The 26,379-nt window shown below is 40.9% G+C and overlaps 1 protein-coding gene across 5 annotated transcripts in view; it reads right to left on the bottom strand.

The window, feature by feature from the left end:
• CADM1 (cell adhesion molecule 1) overlaps positions 1–15,150 on the bottom strand; it is a 312,975-nt gene extending 297,825 nt beyond the window's left edge. For all 5 annotated transcript variants that reach the window (XM_069470880.1, XM_069470881.1, XM_069470882.1 and 2 more), the window contains exon 1: positions 15,008–15,150. In XM_069470880.1, coding sequence (XP_069326981.1) covers positions 15,008–15,143 — 136 coding nt within the window. In that variant the 5' untranslated portion in view covers positions 15,144–15,150. The remainder of the gene's footprint in view (positions 1–15,007) is intronic.
• Between the last annotated feature and the right edge of the window lie 11,229 nt (positions 15,151–26,379).

The raw sequence follows: 26,379 nt of genomic DNA, 5'->3' as shown, positions 1-26,379 counted from the left end.
CACACAAACAGTGGAAGCATCTCCACAAAACATACTGCCTTACCCATCTCATTTTTTTGAACACAGCAACAAGCCATTTCTCGGGTTTGATCCGATTACTGTGATCTATTTTTTGATCCTGTAGCCACTGACTCCACATACATCTTTATTACTGTACAAGGAAAACTGTTACCCTGAGGTTTAAATTTCCCTATGCTCACCAAGCCTCTGCTGAGAATATATTATATCTCAGCCTTAAGACAAGACTTTCATGAAAGCTGAGGTGAAGAAGAACAGATGGCCTCAGAGATAAGTCTCTTGGTTTGTTGCTTCAACTCTAAAGTGACGATATGGCATCAGCAATGACTCAAAGTTCAGCTATCCCAGGACGGTGAAGTGATTAAATAAATGGAAAGGGATTCTCTTATCTGGGCTGCTAATCTAAATCTCTCCAATGATTGCCCAACCAGCAAGCATGAGCAAACACACTAGAAGCCAGTCCTTCAGGATACAAAAGAGTCAGGCACGTTGATAGCTCTTCATTCATTATGAAAGAACAAAACAATGTCTACTAAGAATTATAGCCCTAAAAGCTGATAAGAAGACAATCACTAAATTAAATTCATAAACACTAAGGCCTGTGGCAAATTCTATATCCCAACTACCAGTATTCATAACAAATAAAAAAGGATAGGAGATATATATATATATATATATATAAAAATATACATATAAAAGAAATCAAATTGTATAACAGGAAAATGATGAGTGAATAAAAAACCTTTGAGGTGATTCATTTTTATACTGGTCTTCAAGACTGAATTAATATCATCATGTTCCCTGTTCATGTTAATGCTAAAAGGGTTAGAGATAATTTAGTGGGCAATGGGCACCTAATTTCCAATTCATTAATTGCTTTGATAAATGTTTATTGAGTACATACTATGTGCAGGGCCTTGTGCTGCATGCTGTTAAGCATACAAAGATGACTAAGATAGTCTCTCCTGTAGAGGGGCTGGAAGACATGTACCCAGGGACACATGTCAACATATAATAAGGTGAAAAATGTTAAATGTCATGGAATGATTAAAGAAATTGTAATGGAAGTTGAAAGGAAAACATATTCAGACTGGAAAATTAGGTAAGACTTGAAAAAGAAAAACACTGGCCTTGGCCTTTATGTATGCATAGGATTTAAACATGCCAACATGGAACACAGGAGGACGGGACATTTCCATTGGTGGAAACAAGCTGCACAAAATGTGTAGCAGCAATATAGAGGAGATTTGGACTATTCACAGAAGGCTGTGTGATACGAAGGAAGAACAAAAATCAGGAATAGCCCTTAAGGAAGCACAGAAGAAGGGTACAAAGATACTACCCGGCCTGAGCAGTCATGGAAGTTTCCTTAGAGAATTAGTGCTTGAGTGGATCTTGAAAGGTATGTAGGAATCAGCCATATAGACAAGGGTGATTCGGGCAGAGGAGGTAGCATGTAAAAAGCAGAGAAGCATGGTGCATCTAGGACACATTTACTCTGGCAGTCCTAAAGCAAGAACATAATGTGTAAGCTGGCAAGAAATGAGCTTGAGGAAGACAGAAGCCAGGTGATCAAGGCCACACTGAAAGAGGGTAAGCTTCACCTTCAAGGTGCCAAGAAAACATTTAAAGATTTTAAGCAAGAAAGTAACATCTAATGTGTGTTTTAGAAAGATCCATCTAGAAGCAGTATTAAGGATGCATTACACGGAATGAGGCTAGAGGTAAATGGACCAATTAAGGGGCTGTTATACCAGCTTAAGTCTGTTTTCCTCATCTGTAAAATGAAGACAGGCAGGACTCGTAGCTAATAGAGAGGGAAATGATAGCAAAGGAGCAAGTACTCTACTCTGACTCCCAGGTTTATTTAACTAATGGGGTAGATGGTGGTAGCCTTCATCAGGACAGGACATGCAGGATAGAAGGACGTGTGAGAACAATACATGTTCAGTTCAGTTTTAGACATCTTAAGGATTTCAGGAAAATACAATTTAGGGTTAGTGTTTATGGGTTTGGAAGACAGGCCTGGTTCAGATCCTGGTTACTATTTGTATCTCTTGGACAAAGGACCTATTATTGTCCTCTTGGCTTCCTCATCTGTAAAATGAAGCAAGAGTAGTAACTACTTATAGGGTGACCATGAAGATTAAATGAGATCATGACTGAAGACACTAAATAAATTATAGTTGTGATTCTGTCATTCATATTATTTGAGATTAACAGTGGAACATCTGGATTGAGTGTCCAGTAGGCAGTTTTAGAACATGGTATGAGGTTTAGATGCAAAAGTATCTGAGCTGTATACTTTAAGTTATACTGCAATTTAAAAAAAGGTGGGAAGAATTGGGGCTTGAGGCATGGTTACTACACATCAGAGACACACATGGTATTATATGGAAAGGGGTAATCCTTATTTTCTTGCAAGTAACTTGCTAAATTAAAAGGAAAAAATGAATACAGAATTCTTCCCACTACCGAAGTAAAACTTTGACCTTGGAAGGAAGAAATGAAAGAGACTGAAAATAGTAGGGAAAAAAAGATAAAATACAGCCAAAGTAAAATACAGCCAAATAAGGGTGGAAATCATCACAATAAATGTGAGAACCCAGGACTTGTCAAATAAGGATACATGATATAGGCAGATGTTAACACAGGCTTGCGTAAAAGTGTAAAAAATAGAACACTACCCATTATTTTTTCAAAAGGAAAATAGGAAGGATATACAAAAAAAGAATAAAATTGGCAACTATAGGAAGGTGGGTGGGAATGAGGCAGAAAGTATAGGGATTGGAGTGAGACGTCTTTACATAGCTTTGATTTTTAAGCCATGTTAATGATCTACATGTTCAAAATCAGCAAGGATAGGAAAAAAAAATTGAATATAAACAGAAACAAATGATCCTAACTATATAAATAATTGATAAAACACATGCACACAAGGAACTAATTTGTGAACTTATGAATACAGTACACTTGTCCATCCTCAGTGGGATCTATTTTAAAGACAAAAAGAATAGCAAAAAATCTTGAGCTTTACTTGGTAGGTCTGTTGTCTGTGGTGGTCTTGGTGAAGTAATTCCAAAACCATTTTGTACTAATTATAAGACACTGATATGGCTGGGAACCAGAGTTTTCACAATGGGAAAAGAAAAATAAATATAGGAACTGGAGAGAAAGAACACTGGGATATTAGACTGGAAGTGAAGATATCAGTATGAACTCATGATTTAAATGAATAAATATATATGTGTATACACACACACACACACACACACACACACACACAGAGTTGACCCTTGAAAAACGTGGGAGTTTGAGCACCTACCCTCGCACAGTCAAAAATCCACATATAACTTTTGACTCCCCAAAAACTTAACTACTAACAGCCTAGTGTTAACTGGAAACCTTATCAATAACATAAACAGTTGATTAATACATATTTTGTATGTTATATGTTTATGTACCGTATTCTTACAATAAAGTAAGCTAGAGAAAAGAAAATGTTATTAAGAAAATCATAAAGAAGAGAAAATACATTTACTACTCATTAAGTGGAAGTAGATTATCAAAAAGGTCTTCATCCTCATCGTTTTCAAGTTGAGTAGGCTGAAGAGGAGGAGGAAGAGGAGGAATTGCTCTTGCTGCCTCAGGGGTGGCAGAGGCAGAATAAAATCCTCATATAAGTGGGCCTGCACAGTTCAGACCCCTGTTGTTCAAGGGTCAACTATCTCCTAGTTTTAACCACTGAAAAAGTTTAGATACAATGGCATTTAGCAATGAGTACAACTGTTTGGTATCTAAATGCCATTCTCCCACTAAATCCTTTCCTCCAGGACTCCTTGGAGAAATAGCTGATTCCAGGTCTGGGGCAAAGAAAATACAAGGTAAGCTTAGATATCTTCTTGTGACATAAAATAAGAAAGTGCTTAAAAATTAACGAGGCCACATTAAAAGGATACAGAAGCCAGTCTGAAGGGGTTCCCACTGGCCAAATTTGATGGTAATGAAATACATCACATTGAATTTTTATTTTTTAAATCTATGAGTCAATTGTGGTTTTCCAAAAAAGGAGAGGAGGGGAGAAGCCAAGCTCTTCTTTATGCAGGAATGCCTCTACCCAATGTAGAGGAATTAGAGAATTAGAAAATCACAATTTTATACCCACTGGTGTAATATTTGATTCAGACAAGGTTTATCAATGTTGCTAAAAGCACTGAGAGCGAACTGCTGTAGAACAGGATCTTCGGTCTCAAAATATCACAGAGATTACTTACTAATTACAAAGGGACAAAAATGGAGAAATTGGTAAATCCACCTGAACTAAGTAACTAAACTTACATCCTTAACCAAGGGATCAAACCAATAATATGACAAACTGATATTATGTCCCTCTTGATGTGACACTACAACAAGGTGCAATATCAGCTATGCAGGGTTCTCTCCCAAGATGTTTAATCTGAACTATGAGGAAATGATCAATCTGTGGAACTACAGAACATTCCACAAAACACCAGGTCTGGACATATCAAAATGTCAATGCCATGAAAGACATCTCTTTAAAAACTCTTAAAGAAAAAAAGGTGGAGAGCAGGGTAATGGCTCTAGATTAAAAGAGAATAGAGACATGAAAACCAAATCCAATGTGTTGTGATCTCAAATGGATTCTGCATTGGGGAGGACAAAGTAACGTATATTGAGAATATTAATGGCATAACTGGGGAAATCTGACTAGATATTATATATTACTGAATCAGTGTTAAATGGTAATGTAATAATGGTGCTGAGTGTGCACAGGAAAATGTCCTTATTCTTAGGAGTTACATGCTGAAGTATTGAAGGGTAAAATATCATGACACAACTTGCTTTCACGTGGTTTAGAAAAAACATGTATGTGAGTATGTGTGCATACATTATTTAGAGAGAGACAAAGCAAATGAGCAAAATGTGAACAGCTGCTGGATCTAGGTAAAATAAATACAAGTATTCATTGTACTCTTCTTTCAACTTTCTTATGGTTTTGAAATTTTTCAAAATAAGGGTTAAGGAAAAAATAGCCTAAAACCTTCTGGAAGACACAGATGTACCTAACACAGTGCCTAGTATAAAAGTAGATGTTCAATTTTAAAATCATTTTTAAATGCTCATTTTTCTACCAAATGTCTTATGGGTTGGCTATGGAAACACTATTTCTTTGTTAAACATAGTGTATAAAATATAGAAAGCAGAGTGAAATAATGAAGTCCTCTCGGTGTTAAAAGACCCAGCAATTAGAGATTATAATCACTGCCAGTTTCTCCAAGGTTACTAGATGATTTCATTCCCTTTCAAAAAATATTCAACTCCAGGTGGGATATTACTGTGTTCTTGAGTTTCACCTTAGAGACAATTAAGTACATCCTGAAATAATCCTTTTAATATAGTATTTTTTTTTTCCGGTATTCCCTAACATGTGAACTTACAAATGTAATTATTAGTAGTAGTAGCCAGAGACATAACCCCCACCACTAGGTAGTAGCTGCTTTACTTAAAGTGATTGATTGATAGAGATAGATAAATAGATAAATAAAAGATAATTCCTACTTAAGCAAGTTCATATAAATGGGTTTTATTTGATTTTTGCCATCGTGTAAGGTAAATTGTTTGGGGAAAGCACTCAGTTTTACTGTTCTGTAACCTCATCTGGGTATTCTGCTTGCCAACCTGGCCCAGCAATGGAGAGGTTTGCTTTAGGAAAGGTAAATGAACAGCAACACTCATGTGATTACTAACAAAACTAAAGGAAAGGAGACAGAGGCCTCTTCACACTCTTGCATGCTTACAAGAGATACACAGGGAGAGTGAAATTCAGTGTTATTTAAGCTAATCTCTACTTGAACCTTTTAAGAGATAAAACCATTTGAGCAATAATTTAGTAATAAATTAACTTTTTTTCCTCCCTATCTTTGAAGTTTTCATTGTTTAAATAAGGGTTTCTGCAAGAGAAATGAAGTAATGTTCCTTTTTTATTCAGAAGAGAGAATCGAGCTGATGACTTGCAACGTCCGGGTGGCTTGGTTTATGGTTTATCACTGGCATATTCAGCAAAGAGCCAAATGCATACTACGTTTTGACATACAGCCTATTTCCCAAGACTGCCCCAAAATACTCCAGGATAATCAAATTTTTATATCTCTGTATTATCATGCTGCACAATCTTTTTCTACTAGCGAGAACTAAACTCTGAAAGGGAAGGATGCCAAACAAGGAAAAGAAGAAGGAAGAACTCTGGCAGATATTACTACCAGATAAAGGCTTTGAAAAGATCCTTAAGATAACAAGTTTAGCAGTTAGACTAAGAAACAAAGATTTCATTTTTTGTTTCTTAAGCCAGTGATAATTCACCATCTATGCTATCTACGAAAATGCAACCAAATTCACAGACTGCCAGATGCTGGCAGTGACTGTATTTAGTTAGGCAACACTGCTTCCAAAGTCAAACATGTTTAAAACACCAGCTAATAAAGGCCTGGGTTTTAGAGCACTTTCCTTCCATTTCTCTAGGTAGGATTTTTTGTTGTTGTTGTTGTTTTTTGTTGTTGTTTTTTTTCCAGTAGCTACATATAGTAGGCACCAGCACCAAATACTCCTCTAAGGTGGTATCTCTTGCATCATCTTCAGAGGGGCCGATCTCATTTATCCCAAGTCAGCAGCTCCACACGAGGCCCTTTGACTCTGACCCTTAAAAAGTCTTCCTGCTTCTAAAGGACTTCACTTCTTGTCTGAGAGTCTTACTTTGCCAGCTTGTAATTTATTAAGTCAATATACCATTTTCATGCTGTAGTAAATTCCTATATTCAAATACAAACTACCACATAGGCACAATACATTTTCAACATTCTGAAGTTTAAAATTTCCATTAAAATCATGGCCGTGTAACACATTTTGGCTTAGCATAAAGAAACATGCTCATGTACACAACTATAAAGCCAAAAAAGAAACGCCTGGATTGAGGTATATTTTAGATAAGTTACATGTTAGTTGAAATCAAAGATGCAAAGGGAAGGTGTTTATTCTCAAGGTAGGCAAGGAGAAATCAGCCATCCTACACCTATAAACCAAGTCAGACAGTTAAAGGAAAAAACAGATAAGAGAGTAGTTTTATGCAATGGCAACCAGCTGAAGGCTGATGAGGGGAAACCACTTTCTTCCTCAGTTTCACTGGAGAATCATCAGTCTTCCAGTCCCATCAGGATTGGGCTGAAAAGTAATAAGAAATGAGGGCAATTAGAGAGGGAGTGAGAGAGCAATTGAGGAACAACCTAAAGACAAAACAGTGCGGAGTGTGAATTAGATGCAAGAAGAATATGCCATTAGGTTTCTGAAAGGGAAGTCTCATGATCCTGTCCTGAAAAGAATTAGAACTACAGTAAGTAGATGTGAGTTCTGACTAGCAGAGTCTGGGGTGGGAGATTGGCTAGGAAGCTTTAGCAGAAGCTTCCTAGTAAAAAAAAAAAAAAAAAAAACATGGTTTGGAGAGGACACTGAAGTTTCCAGAGAATGTCATGGAGAAACAATCAGCGCCATTTTATTTCAGTCCAAGAGTGAGAGCTAAGGAGGGGAAAAAAGATTCCAGATTTAGAGGCCTTGGAGACCAGGATGTCGATGGTGTCATTCACAATAATGGAGACTTTGAGAAAAGTTGATACCTATGGCAGAAAGATGAAAGGTTCAAAATTTTAAATATTAACCTCTGGGTTAATCCCAGCCAAGAGAAGATATGGTCCAGACAATGGCAGATTGAGGGTTGGTGAAGCCTTTGTTTTCAGGCAGATTCTTCCCCACCCCCTCCAGGGACCACATAACTTAATTCTAACTTGACGATGCAGTCCAGTGCTGGACAGCTGAGGAGGAATTAGAGCACCTACCTTCCCAAGGAAGTCTGCCAAGAGCAAGATACTTATTCTAGGCATTTTAAAAAGTCCATGTCACTGGATTATCAACTTCAAACACTGAGTAGCATTTAAATATATATCACAGCACTTTCATTTCAAGCCTATTTAACATTTCTGAAATATCTAGATCAAAATGTTGGGTCAAATGACGATATTCCAGTAAAATATCTACTAAAAGAAAAAAATTTCCCCACTTTATCTCTCTTAAGATAATCACTTCATTCAAGACACCTGTCAGTCATAACAGGTTTTTCTTAGTATTTGCTTTCTCTCAACCTTAACGCCAAGTTTCTCTTTTGAGTAATAATAAAGGCTGCACATCTTTTGGGCTGTGCATGTATATAAATACTTACATCTAACCCTTTTTTCTAACCCTAGTTCAAGACCAAGTGCACCAAAGCTTTTGAGAACCAGCACTGGAAGATCTTCAAAGAGAAACTGCCCATTAACCACAACAGCAGCTGCTGGCTAGAGCCTGCAATTTAAATCTCTGAAAAAGAAACTGTGGCTTCTGAAATTTAAACAAGGAGGTGCCACTTGTAATTACAAACATTCCAGTGGGTTCCTTCCTTCATTGATGGTTTCCAAACAAAGGCTTTTTATTCGATTTTGGTGGCGCTCCCCAAACCCTGAATGTACACATTCCTTTTTGTGCCTTTCTTGCTTGGAGGTCAGCTCAGATGAGGGATGCAGGGCCAGATTTTCACCTGTCCAGGGCCACTCAGACCCCTCAAAATCATCTTATGCAGAATTACCTGTTGGCTGGAAACCAAAAAACCTAATGCTTCAGATTTATATCCACATTAAATAAAACATTTGAGAAAGAGCCCCTTAAAAAGAAAAACTCTCACATTTCACGAACCTTGGAAAATGGAACCAACCTATTTTCAGAAAAACCAAAGAAGTTTAGAAATTAACACTGAAGCATTCCAACATTCTAGCTGAAATCAAACATTCGTATTTTAAATCAATGGGGCAAATATGGAGAAGCAAAGGCAGTAACCTTTTCTCTCCCCACCACCCTTCACCCGCATCCCACAAAAATAAGGCCCACATACTTACAGCTTGTTGTATGGGTTTCCCACGCCAAAGAAGGCATTTTGTGATCACTTCAGTTACAGAATATAGGCTGAAATTAGCAGTTAGAAATGGGAAAAGACATTTTTCTTTTAAGCAATATATTCACGAAATGCAAAGGCATTTATATCATGGAGGCCTTTAAAGATAAATATATGAACGAAGTATCTCGCAGCCATCAGACTAAAATAAGAAGTCCTCAGATGGAGGGTATTCATTATGGGAACAACCAGAAATGGCCAATCTCGCCAACGGTGCTTTCCATCGCACACCACAGTTGAGGGATTAGCTACAATTACTGCATATTTACACAACTGTATTTACACAACAATAAAACTCATCCAAACAAAACCTTGCTCAAAATAAACCAAACCATACAAGAAGGTCTCCTCAGTGCAGGCAGTAATTGCACTCTGGCTTCTCCTGTCTCTGCCTTTGCTTTCACTGCTGCAACAAGCCTTCATTCTCCCCTCCTCAGTAAAGCAGGGTAGGGCAAAACTTCTGTACGTCCAGTTGAGAATACCGCATGTACATTCAGAGAACGACACTGTGACTATGAGGAGGAAAGAAGGGCTGTATCTCAGAGATTCCTTCTAAAGTGATTACAGAAGAAATGTTAGGATGGCCGGGATTTATTTAAAATAATCTGGGGAAAGGAAGAAGCACAAAGGAGACAGATCAACCAGGGGTGGATGATTACTGAAACTGGGTGATTTGCACACAGAATTAAATATGGCGTTCTTTCCACTTTTGTATATACTTGAAAATTTCCATAATAAAATGGAAAAAGGACAATCTGACCAAAGTAAAAAAAATCATCTTGCAAAAGTAAAATACTTTTTTTCTTTAAAAAAAATCCTCAGCTTTTTCTCGGCTTTAATGCAAAGGGACGACAAGCACCTGGTAAGAAAACGAAGCTATGTTCTTGCTCTTGACTTAAGAACAATTCCTTTTTTCCTAAATTATGTGGAAACAGTTTTGCTGTTAATATTATTCCTTGCAAAGACAAATAAAAATCTTAAAAATCTAAACCTGCATCTTCGGAAGCCTGGTTTTCATGTATCTGACTTATTACAGCAACACAAATCCAGGGTTCTCCCCTATGAAGGTGCTTTGGACGATATTCGTGTTGTGGCTGCCAAATAAAGTCCAGAGATTTCAGAATCATTTGTCAACACCAGAGACATCATTACCAAGAACTGCTCATTTCTTCCCAGAGGTCACTTCTCTGATCCATAGGTTTATTACCTATAGCAACAATTAATCTTGCTGCCTTCAAAATATAAAATATTTTTAGCCAAGATCGTGTCTACCCATGATCCGCATCTGACTGGGTATCCTTGCCAGGAGGTGGGACAGAAGGTCCACTGGCTGGACATCAAAGGACCTGTCCCCGTCCAGGGTCTGTAGCTAACTTATCCTCAGTTCAACTGCGGAGCAAGGTCCTTCCCTCACTGGCCTTCGGCTGCCTCATTTCAAAATAATGGGATTTTACCAGGAGATTTCTAATCTTTCCCCTTTCAAAAATTCCATAATTATAAGAATCTCTAATTCCTCAAAAGGTAATATTTTTTAAAAAAAGACCTTTAGTGCTAAAATGTTACATTTTCTGTTAAATAATTTTTAATATGAATATTGTATGTGGGCAAGTTTTTATATAATAAGCATATATATGTATATCTAAGTATGAATATGCACATATTTGTATCAGTTACACACACACTCAGATACCATTAGGTGCTTATATGGGACTAATTGCTTCCGACTCAAAGAAGCAAATTTTCAATTCTGCAACAGATGTCGCTGTGATTTCTCCTTTCTGTGCTGGATTTTCAGTTAAAAATGCCCAGCATAATGGTCAGTGATATTCTTCTAAGAAAGATATACAGCATTTGAATCTTTTGGATTTATTCTTATAAATTTTCTTCATATGCTGGTAAATTCCCATTCAAATCATAGCATTGATTAGTTTGGCCCAATTCAAAAGATTCCCCATATTAAAATGGGCCTTTTGTTAAAAACATACATACACACACACACATACACACACACATTTTTAAAATGTAAATTTTAAGTGGCCAATTAGGCATTAAAATGTCACATACAAAAACACAAAAAGAATGAGACAGTTTATATTCATACCAATCTTATCAATTTTTAAAGCCTAAAAAATCATTTAGCAATATAGGCCAAGGAATAATAAAAATTCACTTATGTAGGAGGCTAAAATATATCAGGTGTGGGGAAAAGTCACTAAAACTCCAAGAGCACCGTTAATGATAACCAAAATTTTGGATGTTAGTTTTCACAGAATTTCTTTAAAAATAAACAATATGGCTAATGTTATAATTGTAAGACACCTTACCAATCTGACATTCACTATCAACCACTGCTTGACACATGTCACAGAAAACTGACATCTCTCTTCCTTCAACCAACGACATCAATCTCAACAGGTAGCTAGCACTTTCTTCTGTTGACATTCAGAGATGGGAGAAAGGATTTCAAAATTTCTCTTCAGACTCAGAAAGCCGTTACCTTCCGGGATTTTAGAGGGAGTGGAGGGAGACGAGCAGGCAGTGAGCCGGGCACCAACTCCGATAAGGATATGAAGTCAGGAAGTGAGAGAGGAAGAGAAAGTGTCCTGCCTGTTGGCCTCTTCCCTGTCCCACTCCCCTTTACCAGGAGGGCCATTGGGGAAAACTGGATAAAGCATGTACAACATCCATATGAATAAAGCTCTTTGTTCCAGAGAACTGCCTGCTCTTTTATTCCCCCCTTTTTCGTATTTGTTCATTTCAAAAGATTGCTCAATGGGTCTCTTGTTCCTCCAAAATGTCCCAGGCAAATAATGCAAGCTTGTCTCGTCACACAAGTCACTAAATGAAGCCTTGTGCGTCTCCAGTGACACACTGTAAATATAAAGTGGCATTAATGAGGGATATTTTATCAAATCTATCACAGACAAGTGCAAGTCCCTCCTGCGGCTATTCAATTTGATGCAGGGAATGGCAACAATAGCAGGGCGGCACTTTTGTAAAGTCCCCATCCCCAGTATGCAAGCCCCAACAGGCCACGGCAAGCCAAACTCAGCCCCTCTGCTTCCCATCACCACCACAACCCGCCCCCCGCCCATCAGCCATCTTCTCTAATCCAGAAAAAGGTAAAAGGGGGGTGATCAACCACTGGGTCACTCGGGATCGAAAACAGCATCATGCATGCACCTGAAACGTACGTAACAGGCGTGATTAACACCATGGAGTGAGCTTAGGCAATCCCATTTTTGCTGCATTTCATTAACATCCATTCCATCCAAACAGGAGGGATGAGAGGAGATTTTCTCCGGGGGATGGATGGCTTCAGTTACAGGGAAAAACAGAACCTGCACCTGCTGCACAATGGCCCTGCTTCGCTTTCCCAGCAAGGATGTAAATGAAACAAGCCTAACGAAGTTAGTACCAACAGGTTTCTTTAACCCTGGGAGCGGGAACTGGAGGCCTCTGAGAAAGCTTATACTAAAAGGACTGAGGAAGAGAAAAGTCCCTTGGCACCCACCTGAAATTTACCCCTAGACTACAGGAACGGGGCTAGGCCAAGATCTCCTCTAAAACTCACAAAAAAAAAAAAATGCATTAAAAAAATCTTTTTGAGAAAGTCATCTCGTCCCCTCTCTACAAATCAAACCCAATTACTTTCTAATTTGAACACAATCTGATAACCAGCCTACAAACAGGGATGTACACAAGAGCAAGAAGCTGCTTCCATGGTAACTGGCAACAGAATTTTCATGTAGCTTTGACATGCAGGGTTGAGTTCCAGACCGCTCCTTTCTAAGTCAGCACATATCCCTCGCCGCGAAGGCAACTTCTTACCGCGAGATAGTTAAAAATACAGGACTGTTGCTACTGCCCGGTGCCTTCAAGGAGCAGGCTTGACAAGGGAAGCATAATCTAATCCTACTCTGCTGCCAAACGGCATCGCATGGCTCCCATTTTTAGTCGAAAGGCAATATCCCCCAACAGCGCTTTCCCCCCTTCTTTGCAGCCTATACAAGTCTATTGTTGTCTCTATTATGCGCCAGTTACCGAGCCTTTACTCACGCTCACGTTTAACTGACACTGGCGCTTTTTACAATGCAGCAGCACGAGGGATCTCTTTCAGGAACATTTTATTGAACCCATCCAGTCAGAGGCATCACCCGAAATGAAGTTGTAACCACACCGGCATCGGCTGAACACAATTATCTCGTAACTCATAAATTAAGAATTCACAGAGGAAAAACACATAAACAACATCCGGAGACAGACAGTGGCATGGAAGAAAAAAATCCCCAGTGTTGGAATTGAAGCTACTGCCAGACTCCCACCCCTGCACAGCCCCAGTAGGTTCCCCATGCCGAGCTCCTTTACGAGCCTCTTTTAGGGGGAAGCGGCCAAGCAGGCATCCCCCAAATCCCAAGCTAGCACCCCTAGATATCCCCCATTTCCTACAGCGTGTCTTCTGCGGTGTTTACATAACTGTGTCCTCTAGCGTGTAAACAAAAGGCACAGCCCAAGCGGAGAAGCGCCCCCGGAGCCGCACGGTGGCCACACAGCTGCGCCCGCCCAGGCCGGGGGCTCCGCAGGTGGGGGCTGAGCTCTCGCGTCCTCCGCCACTTGTTGCTCCCGGGTCCTGCAGCTCCCGAGCTGCAAGGAGGGGCTTTGCAGGCGCAGAGCCCTGCTGCATCCCCCCCTGCACCGCCGTCCGCCCCCCGCGGCCCCGTGCCACTCGGTCCCGGCGCCCGCCCAGAGCCTGCAGCAGGCGGCCAGGGGCGCGGAGAGGCCGCGCGGCTGCCGAGCGCGGCGAGGTGGCGGGAAGGGAGGCAGGGTGCAGCACGGCCAGCCTCTCCGCTGGGGAAGAGCTCCGGCTCCCTTTTGTTAGCAAAAGCAAACACTGCCCTCTTCTTTCCCGACCGCGCCAACGCGCCCAGCACACGGGCAGCCACACATCGTGCTCCTGCCGAGTGCTAGGCGTCTTCAGGGAAAGCGCCAGGCGTGCAGAGCCGCCCCTGGGCAAATTCCCAAGACTGCTCTCCAAGCAGGGGGCGCCTGGAGGCCCGCAGGGTGCCCGCCTGGCCGCAGAGGCCGCGAACGCCCCCTTCGCCACCCTCGGGCCGCCGAAAGGACGGGCAGCCGGGAAATCCTGCGTCCCCACTCGTGGCGGAGGACGCCGTGGGGCGGGCGGGCTGCGGGCTCCCGGCGCCTGCCCGCAGAGGCGGCGACAGCGACCGCCCCCCCACCCCCGCCGCGGGGCCGGGCCCGGGGAACTTTCCCTGCCTGGAGCCGGGCCAGGGAGACCCGCAGCCCAGCTGAGGGGGCGGAGGGGCTGCGATCGGCCGGAGGGAAACACGAGAGGCGTGCAGTTCGGGGACAGGGAGAAAGGCAGAGCGTGGGGAGCAGGGCAGGGGAGAGCAGACAAGTCTGGGGATGTCCTGGGGACTGGTGAGGAATCACGCCGGAGGCGGCTGGTAGTCAGCCCTGGGGAGGCTTAGGGGGATGGAGAATTGGGGGTTTCGCTAGAGAAGTAGGCGCGAATGGGCAGCCCTAGGAGACAGTAGGACCTGCAAGTTACGGGGACAACCGCGAGTTTAGGAGGGTCCGGAAGGTTTGAGGGTGCCTTTGGTCTATCACCTTCCCCCATACTCTCTAGCCCCCGGGCTCCCCATTCTCACTCCACTCTGCACCCCGCGCCAAGCCAGGGAGAAAAGGTGTGGGTGCAGCCATCCCTGAGGGCTCTCATTCATACCCAGCCGGGCAGGGGAGAAGGGGATCACCGATCCCCTCAGCTTCTTCCATCTCAGCTCGAGTTTCCTCTCCACGTTTCCTCAGCTTCGGATTTAGGAAGTGGGGGGAGGTTGTCATGGAAACGTTCCCCCCCCATGGCTACGGCTACTGGGGTGCCCTGCGAGATTTAGGGGCCAACAGGCCAGTGCCCACACCTACCTGTGGGGATCAGTGCCGCGGCGGAGAGGAGCAACAGCAGAAGCCGGAGCCGGAGCCCGGGAGGCGGCGCCGCCGCCGCCGCTACTGCCGCTGCCGCCGCACACTGGGATCCGCTCGGCAGCACAGCACTCGCCATGTCGGGCACCTGCCTTAGACTGGCGGCGGTGGCTGCCTCCGGAGCCCGAGCGGACAGCTAATGAGATGCGTTGAAGGCGGAGTCCGGACAGACCAATCACAACGCGGCGAGCCCAACCCGGCTCTCGGAGGACTCGCCCCCGCCCCCACCCCGCCCCCTGGCGCTGGCGTTCGGCGGCGCGCCCGCGCCACCTAGGGGCGGGGCTAAGGGGCGTGGCATATGCAAATATGTTTATGTTAAAATTTGTTTTCTCTTCCCCGGATCAAGGAAAAAGTGTTCTCCAGGGCTCTTGTCGTGTGAGATCTCGGGCTCCAGCGGGCGGGTCTACCTTGCTGTACACCTTTATTAGGAATGTTTATAGCGCCCGCTATATCGGACCGACGGCTAGGGCATCTCCCTGGGAGGGTCCTCTGCCCCGTACACCGACTGCCTCTGGCCTGCAAACCAGACGTGGCAAATTCCCGTCACTCACCCGGCACCGAAGGACTAGGTCTTTGGGAAACCCGCGCTGTGCGGAGTGGGGAGTGAGAACGCAGGTCCCCGGATTGACAAAACAATCTGGGAGAGAAGTGCATGCGTGCTTTGCTCGTCCGGCGGAGCGGGAGAGCCCGCTTGACAACCTAGCGGTAGACTTGGGCATAGTTGGGAAAAAGGAGCCGTGGAGTCGGGTTCTGAGATTTTCCAGTTGGCGTCTTTGCGGCAGAATCTCAAGAAAGGTAGATTCAAGGAGGTATACTCAGGCTGCCGAGCTTGTTGAGGGTCTCCTTCCTGGTTTTAATATATATGTGTGTATTTAGTATATGTATGGCATATATGTAATATTATATATTTAGAATTACACCTACACAACAAAAATCTCTTCGGTCAAGGCTTCGGGGTGAAGGGCAGGAGCGGAGGGGAGGGAGCGGAGGACCGGGGGTGTTGCGAAGGTAGGGTCTTCCAGGTTTCTCCTTAAAGGGTCACACCCACTCACTCCTCCTCTGTGCCCCCAGTCCCTCCTAAGGAGGCTGGGGTCCAACAGGTGCTCTGAGCTTCCCGTGTCTCTGGGAGATGCTCTCCTGCTGAAGCGACTTGCTTCTCCAGACTCGCTCTCCCTCCCCAAAATTCTCTTTGCTTTCTTTTCAACCAGGCAGCCGGCTCTCTTGTTTGTCTGCTTTTTAATTACTTATTTTCTTCCCCTCTAAAAGATCGTGTGCGCTCTGACCCTCTGTTGCTCAAGCATCAAATTGAAGGACGAGCCATATTAAGTGTAAAGGTTTATAATAATTTAAGTATTCATAGAATGCAGAACAATAAGATGTAGGAAATACAATTTGCATAATAAATATCAATATCACAACAGCTAAAACAAACCATGACAAATTATCTGTGGCTAAATGACCAAGAGATTACGGAATGTAAATTGCTAAGTCTGAGCTATGGTCTAGAAGAGCAGCACCAAATGACTTCCCTAGCCCTCTGTCCTCATCTTGCTCAAAAATAAATAAATAAATAATACGTATCAAAAAGGAAGTCAAGATCTGCCAACATACCAAATGAGTTACACTTAAAAACAGCCTTCTATTATCCATTATGCATAAACTAATTTCGAGACTGCCCTGTCTTCACAGCCCTGGATATTCTGCTCTGTAATTACAAGCCCTGATGCATGAACTGCAGGCAGTCCTCCACAAGTGGGGAAAGCTCCAACAGGGCAATAGCAGGAAACCATCACCACGTGGTCATAAGGATAATGCCCACTCTGCAAAGTCCTATCTATTCTTATCACCTCTGGAAGTGAAGATACCTCGATCAGACCAACTACAAAGCAGAGTTCCACCAAAATAAAAATAAAAAATTTGAAGCCATGTGTATGCGGAAAGTGATATATAAACTACAACGTTAGATCCTATATGCCAGGAACCCCAGTACTGGGCCTGGCACATCGTAGTCATTTATTGAGTTCTTATTAAGCATTTTACATGCAGAATCTCATTTAATCCTTGGAACAATCCCCAAGGTACTTACTATTATTATCTCCCATTTCCTATTTTTCAAACATGGTTAAAAAGATTAAGCAATTGCCCTAAGATCATAGTCTCTAAGTTGCAGAGAGTCTATGCAATTAACCACTGTGCCTCCATAAATATCTGTTAAGTGAATGAATAAATTTCACATTACAATGCATGAATAAGGATAGCTACATTTTTAACATAAGATGAAAACACACCAGCAATCCAGAAATATTTTTCTTTAAAAAAAAAAAAAAAAACAGAATTGTAGTGTACTCCTAAGGAAAAGCATTCCTCATGAGGCTGAATCTCCAAGAGAATCTAGCCAGGCCCCAATCCTCCCACACTTGGAACACAGTATGGGGACATTGGGAGATGTGGAGTGTTTTCATCTCCCTTCATTCTCTTGGCACATCAAATGAACACCTACTCAAATTTCCATTTGGCAAAGAACAACATGGGACATTTCTGTAGGAAATGCTAATGCTGTATGACTTACCTCACTAGAGGAATGCAAATAGCTTTAGAAATTTCCACAAAAATGCCACGTGTGCCGTAAGGTTAAGAAACTTGCACATCCAATTTCACAGGTAAAGAAACTGAGTCCTGAGACACCCTTAGCACTGGGTCTACATGTTGAGAATCAGAGCTCAGAATTTAGGATTAAGATGTTGCGACTCTATGCACTAGCCACACGCCTCTCCCACCCCCAGCTCCTTCACACTGAAGATCTCGCCAAGCGATTTAACATATGGAACATGTGAAGAACGTATCAAATTCCCGCAGCCGCTAAGTACAAGTTATGACTACTCTGGCTTTCTCATAGTAAAGCTCGTCATTTTCTGCTTCATGGACTAGAACTCCTCGCCAACTTCAAGTTCCAACAATTTTCCCCTTGATACATGGATTTAACCAATTTTGAAAACCAGATGGTGTTTTTGCCATTTATAACTGATAATCAATTGTTTTGTGAATTTAATTTTTCAAGAAAGAACTGAAATAGTTATCAGAACTACAATCTGGGTGCTACTTGTGTTAGAATAAAATTGCCAGAAGCACCAAGAGCCCAGCTCCTTTTTTTTCTTTTTTTCATTGTTGTTGTTGTTGTTGTGAGACACTTTATAGAGCCAGAGGGAGAGAAACCTTAAATTATTTGCCTTCACTAAACTGGCTCAGAAATATGGATAAACATACATGAAAAATAAGCATTCAAGGGAGATTCATGTATTGAGGAATACATCAGAGATAATGAGAACTATTAATAGTAACATCTTACTTTTTAAAATGCTATTTGAGTACCCATGTATAAAAAGCAACAAAGACAAATTATTAGAGAAAAGATAACAGTATTTGGAGTCAGCATTTGCCCTGCTAGTGGATTACTTTAAGTACCTACAGAAAAGTAGTTTAATCTCTGTTATGGATTGTTTGTGTCCCCCCAAAATTCATTTGTTGAAGCTCTAACCCACAATGTGATGGTATTTGGAGGTGGGGCCTTTGGGAGGTAATTTCATTTAGATGACGTCAGGTGGGTGGAACCCCCATAAGGGGATCAGTGCCCTTATAAGATGCAAAAGAAACACTAGAGTTCTCTCTTTCCATAAGCATGCTCTTAAGAAAGGCCAGGTGAGCACACAGCAAAAAGGCAGCCCTCTGCAAGCCAGGAAGAGGGCCCTCGCTAGAACTCATCATACTGGCACCCTGATTTCAGATTTCCAGCCTTCAGAACAGTATAAAAAATTTAATTTCTGTTGTTTAAGCCACCCAGTCTATCGTATTTTGTTATAGCACCCCGAGATGATGAAAATAATTCCTAGGCCTCAGCTTCCATTGTCAAAAGGTATATGAAAAGTATCATAAATGTCAGCTTTTTAATAGAAAAGTATTCCATAAATTAAAGTAAGTTAACAGTATATTAGAATATTGGACTACATAGACTATTGGTTTTATATAGCAGACAGCTCTTATATACTTAGATTAAGACTAAGAAGCTCATCTTCGGGGATATCAGTCTATATGAATCTTTATGGAATACAAAGTCAGCTAAATCTTATTTCTAAATGAGTAACTAAACACTTTACGCAAAGGTTTATTCTTCTAGAATCATAGAATTGACAGTAATCTCTTGAATATCAAGACTTTAAAGGAAAGGAAGTACTGAAGTAGGTTGCAGCAAACTATATATAAACTGGGTCAAGGAGCAGCCCCAATTCCCATGGAAGGGAAATTTGCCATGGGGACCTGAGTCATAGCTTGTTCCAATCAGATATCTAGGAATATATCCAGTTATCTATGGCTGATCCAAATATGTATTCAATAAAGGGAAAAGATTATAGAACACCTCCAATGAACAGTCACTGTTAAATTCTGGGAATACAAAGGTGAATGAAAAACTGTATCTACTGTCTAAAAACTCAACAGTTCAGTAGGAGAGACAGAAAACACCACAATTATTATATGTGATAGATGTTTTTGTAATATGTGCACATATTGAACAGAAAAGGGAGGCACCTGCTTAGGAGGCAAGTATGAATGTCTGTGTATCACAGAAAAGTTTCACACAGAAGAATGTTCTTGCCTGAGTCTTGGAAGTCGAGTAAGACTCCACAAGGCAGACAGGGAGATTGTTGGGACAGAGGGAAGGTGTGACTAGTGAGAAGGTCACTTACAAGGCTCAAAAGTAGGAAAGCATGTTGTATATTTGGGAAATTACAAATAGAATGGCTGGATCACAGGTTGAGAAGGAATAAGTGGCAAGACAGGAGCTGGAAAAAAATATATAGGGACCAGATAATGCCTTGATTAACATGCTAAGTTTTGATAGTTCATTACAGGTCATGGGAACCCATTGAACTAGCAGAATTGCATGGTCAGATTTACATTCAAGAAAGATGATTCTGGCTGGGCGCGGTGGCTCACGCCTGTAATCCTAGCACTCTGGGAGGCCGAGGCAGGTGGATCGCTCAAGGTCAGGAGTTCGAGACCAGCCTGAGCAAGAGCGAGATCCTGTCTCTACTAAAAATAGAAAGAAATTAGCTGGCCAACTAAAATATATATAGAAAAAATTAGCCAGGCATGGTGGCACATGCCTATAGTCCCAGCTACTCGGGAGGCTGAGGCAGTAGGATTGCTTGAGCCCAAGAGTTTGAGGTTGCTGTGAGCTAAGCTGACGCCACGGCACTCACTCTAGCCAGGGCAACAGAGCGACACTCTGTCTCAAAAAAAAAAAAAAAAGATGATTCTGGGGGTAGCATGGTAGAAAGTCTTAAAATGAATCCTAGATTTGCACTTTCAGCATTGGAGTAGATACTGGTGCCATTCATCCAAGACAAGGATAGGGGTATGGAACAGGCTTAATTGTTTATTGTTTGTTTAGAGGGATGGGCACTGGTGAGAAGATGATAATTTCATTTTGGGATAAGTAGGCTTTGAGGTGTCTATGAAATATTCAGCCAGACAACTGAGCTGGGAGTCAAGGGCATGCAGGTGGAAGTTGAAGCCATGGAGATATACTCAGACTGGGTATGTTGAAGAACTTTAAAAAAATAAGCCAGGAGTACCACTATGATGAGCACCAATTATTTAAGGAGTGGTTGGAACTTGAGAAAGAGGGACATGGGGATAGGGAAAGAAGAAAAAGAGCAAGGAAGCCAAAGAAGGAAGAGACAGTGATTATCCATGCCAACCTCTTAGAGAGAGGTCAAATGAATACATTTCACAAAGATTATCAAATATTGGCATTAAAGATCCCTTTATGCTGAGGTCTAGTATGTGATCACATCACCATCAGTATAAACAGTTTGATTAAAGTTTGACCAAACAAGAAGAGGGGTATGTACTAATTTTGTTTATCTTGCCAGTAGGGCAGGAAGATGTGATTTGCCAGTGATTTTCTAATATGGAAGAAATAGCTTTAGAGTTGTTCGATTTGACATTCAATTTCATTGACACTGACAGACAGCCTTGGGTGGGATAGAGGGATTGTTGCAACTAAGGTAACTCAACTAATTATCACATATAGACCTTAGTTTTTATTTCCAAACTAAAATATGATTGGCCATAATACTGTAAAAGTTTTCTCCCATACTTTAAAAGTTATATTTTCCTGATATGATATCATAATTGACAGATGAGACTTTCTGATAATTCCATAGCAGTACCGCACAACTTCCCAGGCAGCAGGATTTCTGCAAGATCCATTAAAAACAGATATTGATATCTATAGATTTTCATAAAGCTGCAAATATAAAATAGCTATATTATGAATATGAGATCATATCACTCATGCTGCTAAAAGATGACAATGGTAATAAAACTTTTTGTAATAGGAGTTGTAAACAGGACAAGTTCTGAATAGAAATTGTCTTGATAATCTCTCCTGCAGTCCCAAACAGGGAAACTTTTTAGGAGAATATTCTCAAAAGCCAATTGTTTGGGTCATATGATGGCTCTGTCCAACTTTTGATGTTTGTCCTTATGGTTTAAAATGACACCGAAATTTTTCAACACCATTTGGACTTAGATGTTCTACTTTTGTTTTTCCTTCTTCCGGGTTATCCCTGTCTGACTAGTGGGCAACTTAGAGATTTGTATTTTTGCACCAAAGTGCCCACGTTTATTCATTCTTCAAACTCTGTCAACTTAAATCAAACTATTGTCTGACTTATAACAAATACCAAACCCTAAAATTCCAAAGGACCGAATATGGTTTAGGAATGCTACTCACATGAAAATCAATGCCTAGCTAAATCCCATGTAACTCTTTGAAAATGTAGGGGTTTGTCAAAAGGGTTCCAGAAGAAAAATAATCATCTTACTCTTTTGCAGAGTTAAGTTTTTTCCTTTTTTTTAAAGTTATTTCAACTCTCCAAGGATGCCTTTCTATCAGCTAGCAGGAACCCCACGTGGTACTTTGAATATCTTCTTTTACCTGTCCCCAGACTGTGAAGAACTGAAGTTCAGTTTGTTTAAAGATCGTATTTTGAAGAAAAGCAAGGCTTAATTTCAGTCTTTCATGTTCTCTGACAGCATTGTCACTTGCTAAGCTATTTCTCTAAGACTTTGGTTACAGTACTAATATCTCTCTATATATTTTATTTATGTGGCTTGGTCTGTGATGAATAACACATTTATGCAAAAATCTCAATATATCTACAAGATGCCAATACACAGAAAGGGCATACTCCTCTACAGTGCAGTTAATAAAATGCAGTAAATAGCATATAGTTTCAGAGGCAATTAGTATAGTTCGTGACTTCAATTACCAAAAAAAAAAAAGCCCTTATGATTTTTAATAATTGTTATTTATCTTTCATCTGAAGTGTTCCTCTTGTCTGTGTCAGCTCTGGCCCAGAAATAGCATCATCAGTGGGGAAAGTATACAGCTACTGCTCACCACACTAGGATGAGAAAGAGAAATTGAGGATCAGGACCCTAGAGCTAACTGCACTTCTTGGAGAGCTACTCCAAGGGACTTTGGATTGATCTTATTCTGCTGTGCCATCCACTCATGTCTTCCCACCAGAGTCAATTACCTGGCTTCTCAGTTCATATAGCCAACCTAAGCGGTACATTTTGCTTGCTAATTCGAAGGAGGAGAAAAATCTCATGGAAGTCAATTCAGACTTAGAAAAGGTGAGCAATTCCCAGTCAGCAAGGTCTCTGGCGTATTAGTCTTCTAAAGAGGTATGCTGTAACACAGGATCATCTTAACTCCAGATGCCACCAACTCACTTCATCTGCTTTTATATCTGTTTGATTGTGAAACAAACCCAAGAGCCGCTCCCGGGTCATTTGTCCAGCCTTCCATGTCCAGGCAGAGCCAACAGGTCAATGACCTCCTCCTAAAGGATCTCCAAGGAGGCTAAGATTTGATATCCAAAGAACCTAGGAACGTCATACATACTTGATATTTAAATGACTCTGCCCCGTCTTCTCAAACTTACAAGCCATCCATCACGTTTATGTGCAGGGTAACAATGTTATGCTGGTAAATTACGTGTGTTCAGCATCTACCGCAAATAGAATTTCTGATTTACAATTTACAAAATTATCTCTTCTACCCTCTGGGTTTACGTTGTGGCTCATCCAGGGGCTTTTATTCAATATGTGCTTTGCTATGAAGATGAAAAAGAAAAAAATGAAAAGCCACCCTCTTTTCTTATCCCCTCCTCCATAGAATGCGCTAATAAAGTGAAGTCTTTTGATTTAGAAGCAATCCTATTGAGGGCCTAAAGGGGTGTCATCATGGTGGCATCACTTCTACGTTATCTGATTCTTTTCCCAATTGGCAATGCTTTACAGAAAGCCATAGTCTTTCAAAACCAATGATAAAGGGGTATTTGGAATAAACAGAAGAGCCCCTAGTCAATGAATACCTCAGATTGCCATGGATTGTGACTTTTAAAGCCAGTTCCAAGGAACTCAGCCTTTTTATCTTCAAATGTTCAAAATTAATTTGCCGAGCACTACAGATGGGCTTTCTCCCTTCACTAAAATTGTCTTTAAAATCACTGAAGTTTAAACTGTGCTTTCCATATAGAAGCAGAAGGGTGGTTATTTCTAATGTTTTCTTCATCCTTTTTTTATGATATCATTGATTTATTTATTTTGAATAATTGAGAAAAGAAATATGTTTTTGCAGAGGGCAAGAGGGCTGCAGCTAATGCATCACCATCCAGTACACAACACTAGCTCAACTCAATTATCTGGGGTCTGGGGAGACTCCAACCTGCCCATTTCTGTTTCTCAGAGGCAGGCTAAAAATCACCCAAATGGAACTGGTTGGCTGAATCAGGTTACAATAGCCAATTCCATATTCTCATCATTTTCAAAAGATTGCTCCTCAACTCTGAAAGGCATTGCAAATAAACACACAGAAAAGAAAAATCCTACTTTCTCCCTGGAAAGACACAACCTTAAGGTAGCTTAGCACCCTAGCATTTCTTGCAAAGTCCAAAAACTCAGAATCACTGAAAGGACATGCAGAGAACAACCTAGAAGTCACAGTAGGAAGACTATAACCATAGCCCCCTGCTCACTAATAAATAGTCTTTTTAATTCAGGATTTTTATGGGAAGTTTTTTTTGGGAGTCTCTAAACCACCATAAAATACATCATGTACAAACATTTTGCATTTCAGTGAAACCCTCTACTCTTGAAGGAATTATCATTTTTCTGAAGGTTAGTTGCTCATTCTCTTGACTATTAAGCTTATTTATTATTAATGGGAAAAAAGCAAAAAGGAAAACAGAAGGAAATTAATATTTGTAGAAACTATGTGCTAGCTTGCCTTAAATGAATAATCTATTTTTTTTAGAAGCTCTCCCTTTTCTTTCCCCACTGATAGGCACATCATACAGGAGGCCTTTTCTGGCAGAAAAATTTGAAATCAGCTTATTTTGATCCTTAAAAAGGTTAAGGGGACATTATTTGAATTTTTGCTGAAGAGCTCCAGATCATCAAACTACTTCACTGGAAAAAAGGAATAAAACAGATAGGATCTGTATTCAAATGTTATATTACTATTTTTCCTTGGTTAGTTTGAAATGCATTTTGACAAAGGTATACACGTTTTAATCAGAGCTGAGAAATATGGAATAAAACAGAGAAGTATCAATATTTCCCTCAAGGTTTAAGATATTTTTTTCCTAATATCTCTCTTCATGAAGCTCAAATGTTGAATGGATCTGACTTCATCTTCCTTCGCAATTGCTTTCCTGGGTATTTTAAAATTAATCAGTCAAGCAAATATTTATTGACCATATACTATGTTAGGCACTGAGAAAGATACAAAGCTGTACAAGACATCCTCTCTTATCTCAAAGCATTTATAATTAAGTTAAAGAGTCAAGATCTGTGAAAAGTTAACTTACAGCTCAAGGCTGTACATAGGAAGCATCTAAAATGCAGAGGGAAAAGCTAGACAAATATATTAAAATCCTGTTAAATGATTCCTTATCGTACAGACATAATTACGTCAAGAATCTGCTTATGATCCTTATGCTAACAAAATCAAAAAACCTTATATAACATAATTGACTACAAATACAACCGGATTTCAAAAAACATGACTGTATTTACACATCCAAACGACATACCTACTAATGCTGTTGGCTTATAATTCTCAGTTGTGATAGACCTACTAATATTGTTACCTTGTAATTCTCAGTTGTCAACTTGAAAAAAAAAAACAAAACTAAAACAAAAACTGAATGCTAAATTTGCATATGATGTTATTTCACATAAAAAGGTACCTTCTCCCTTCCTGTCCTTTTCTCACTCCTTTCCTGCCATTCAAAAACCTGAAGGTCATTGTGGCAGGCTGAATAATGTTCCCGCCCTCAAAAAAAAATATCCAGGTCCTAATCCCTGGCACCTGTGAATGTTACCTTATATGGAAAAGAAGTTTTTGCAGATGTGATTAAGGCAAGGACCTTGCGATGGGGAGATTATCCAGGTGGGTCATAAATGCAATCACAATTACCTTTATGAGAGGGAGGCAGAGGGAAAGCTGATATACACACAGAGGAGATGGTGTTGTGAAGATGGACCAGAGATTTAAAGATGCTGGCCTTGAAGATTGGAATGAGATGGCCACAAACCAAGAAATGCCAGCAGCCAGTAGAAGCTGGAAGAGGCAAGGAAAGGATTCTCCCCTAGAGCCTCTGGAGGCAGTGTAGCCCTGCTGACACCTTGATTTTTGGCCCAGTGATACTGATTTTGGACTTTTCGGCCTCCAGAGCTGTGAAAGAATAAATTTCTTTTGTTTTAAACCACCAAGTTTGTGGTTTAAAACTTTGATATAGCGGCCTCAAGAAACAAATACAGACATTTATGTTTATGGAGTGTTCACTATGACCTATTCTATATAAGACATCTCATTTAATTCTTGCAACAACTATTATTATTATTATTGTTAGGATGAGGAAATTGCAGCTCAGAAAGGTGAAGTAATTTGCAAAGATCTATCTGACTTCAAAGCCCATGCTTTTTACATGATGTCATTTGTTTTCAATGTCTTTCCTTTTCCTTGACTGTCTATTATTCTTGTGTTGGGTTAGGTAGCCCAGGCCGATGTGAAGTATAACCACCTTCAACCTGTACATGTATGGATTTGTTTCTTTTCTGTGTGCTCCCCAGGTTCCATTCCAATCTAACATATACTCTCGGATCCTGACTTAGTTTAAAACAAAACAAAACAAAACAAAGCACCATTGCCCTCTTGCTGTGGAACGTGACAGTGA

The sequence above is a fragment of the Eulemur rufifrons genome, chromosome 6, assembly GCF_041146395.1.
Source record: "Eulemur rufifrons isolate Redbay chromosome 6, OSU_ERuf_1, whole genome shotgun sequence".
Classification (NCBI taxonomy): Eukaryota; Metazoa; Chordata; class Mammalia; order Primates; family Lemuridae; genus Eulemur; species Eulemur rufifrons.
This window is presented reverse-complemented; position numbering and strand designations above follow the sequence as displayed.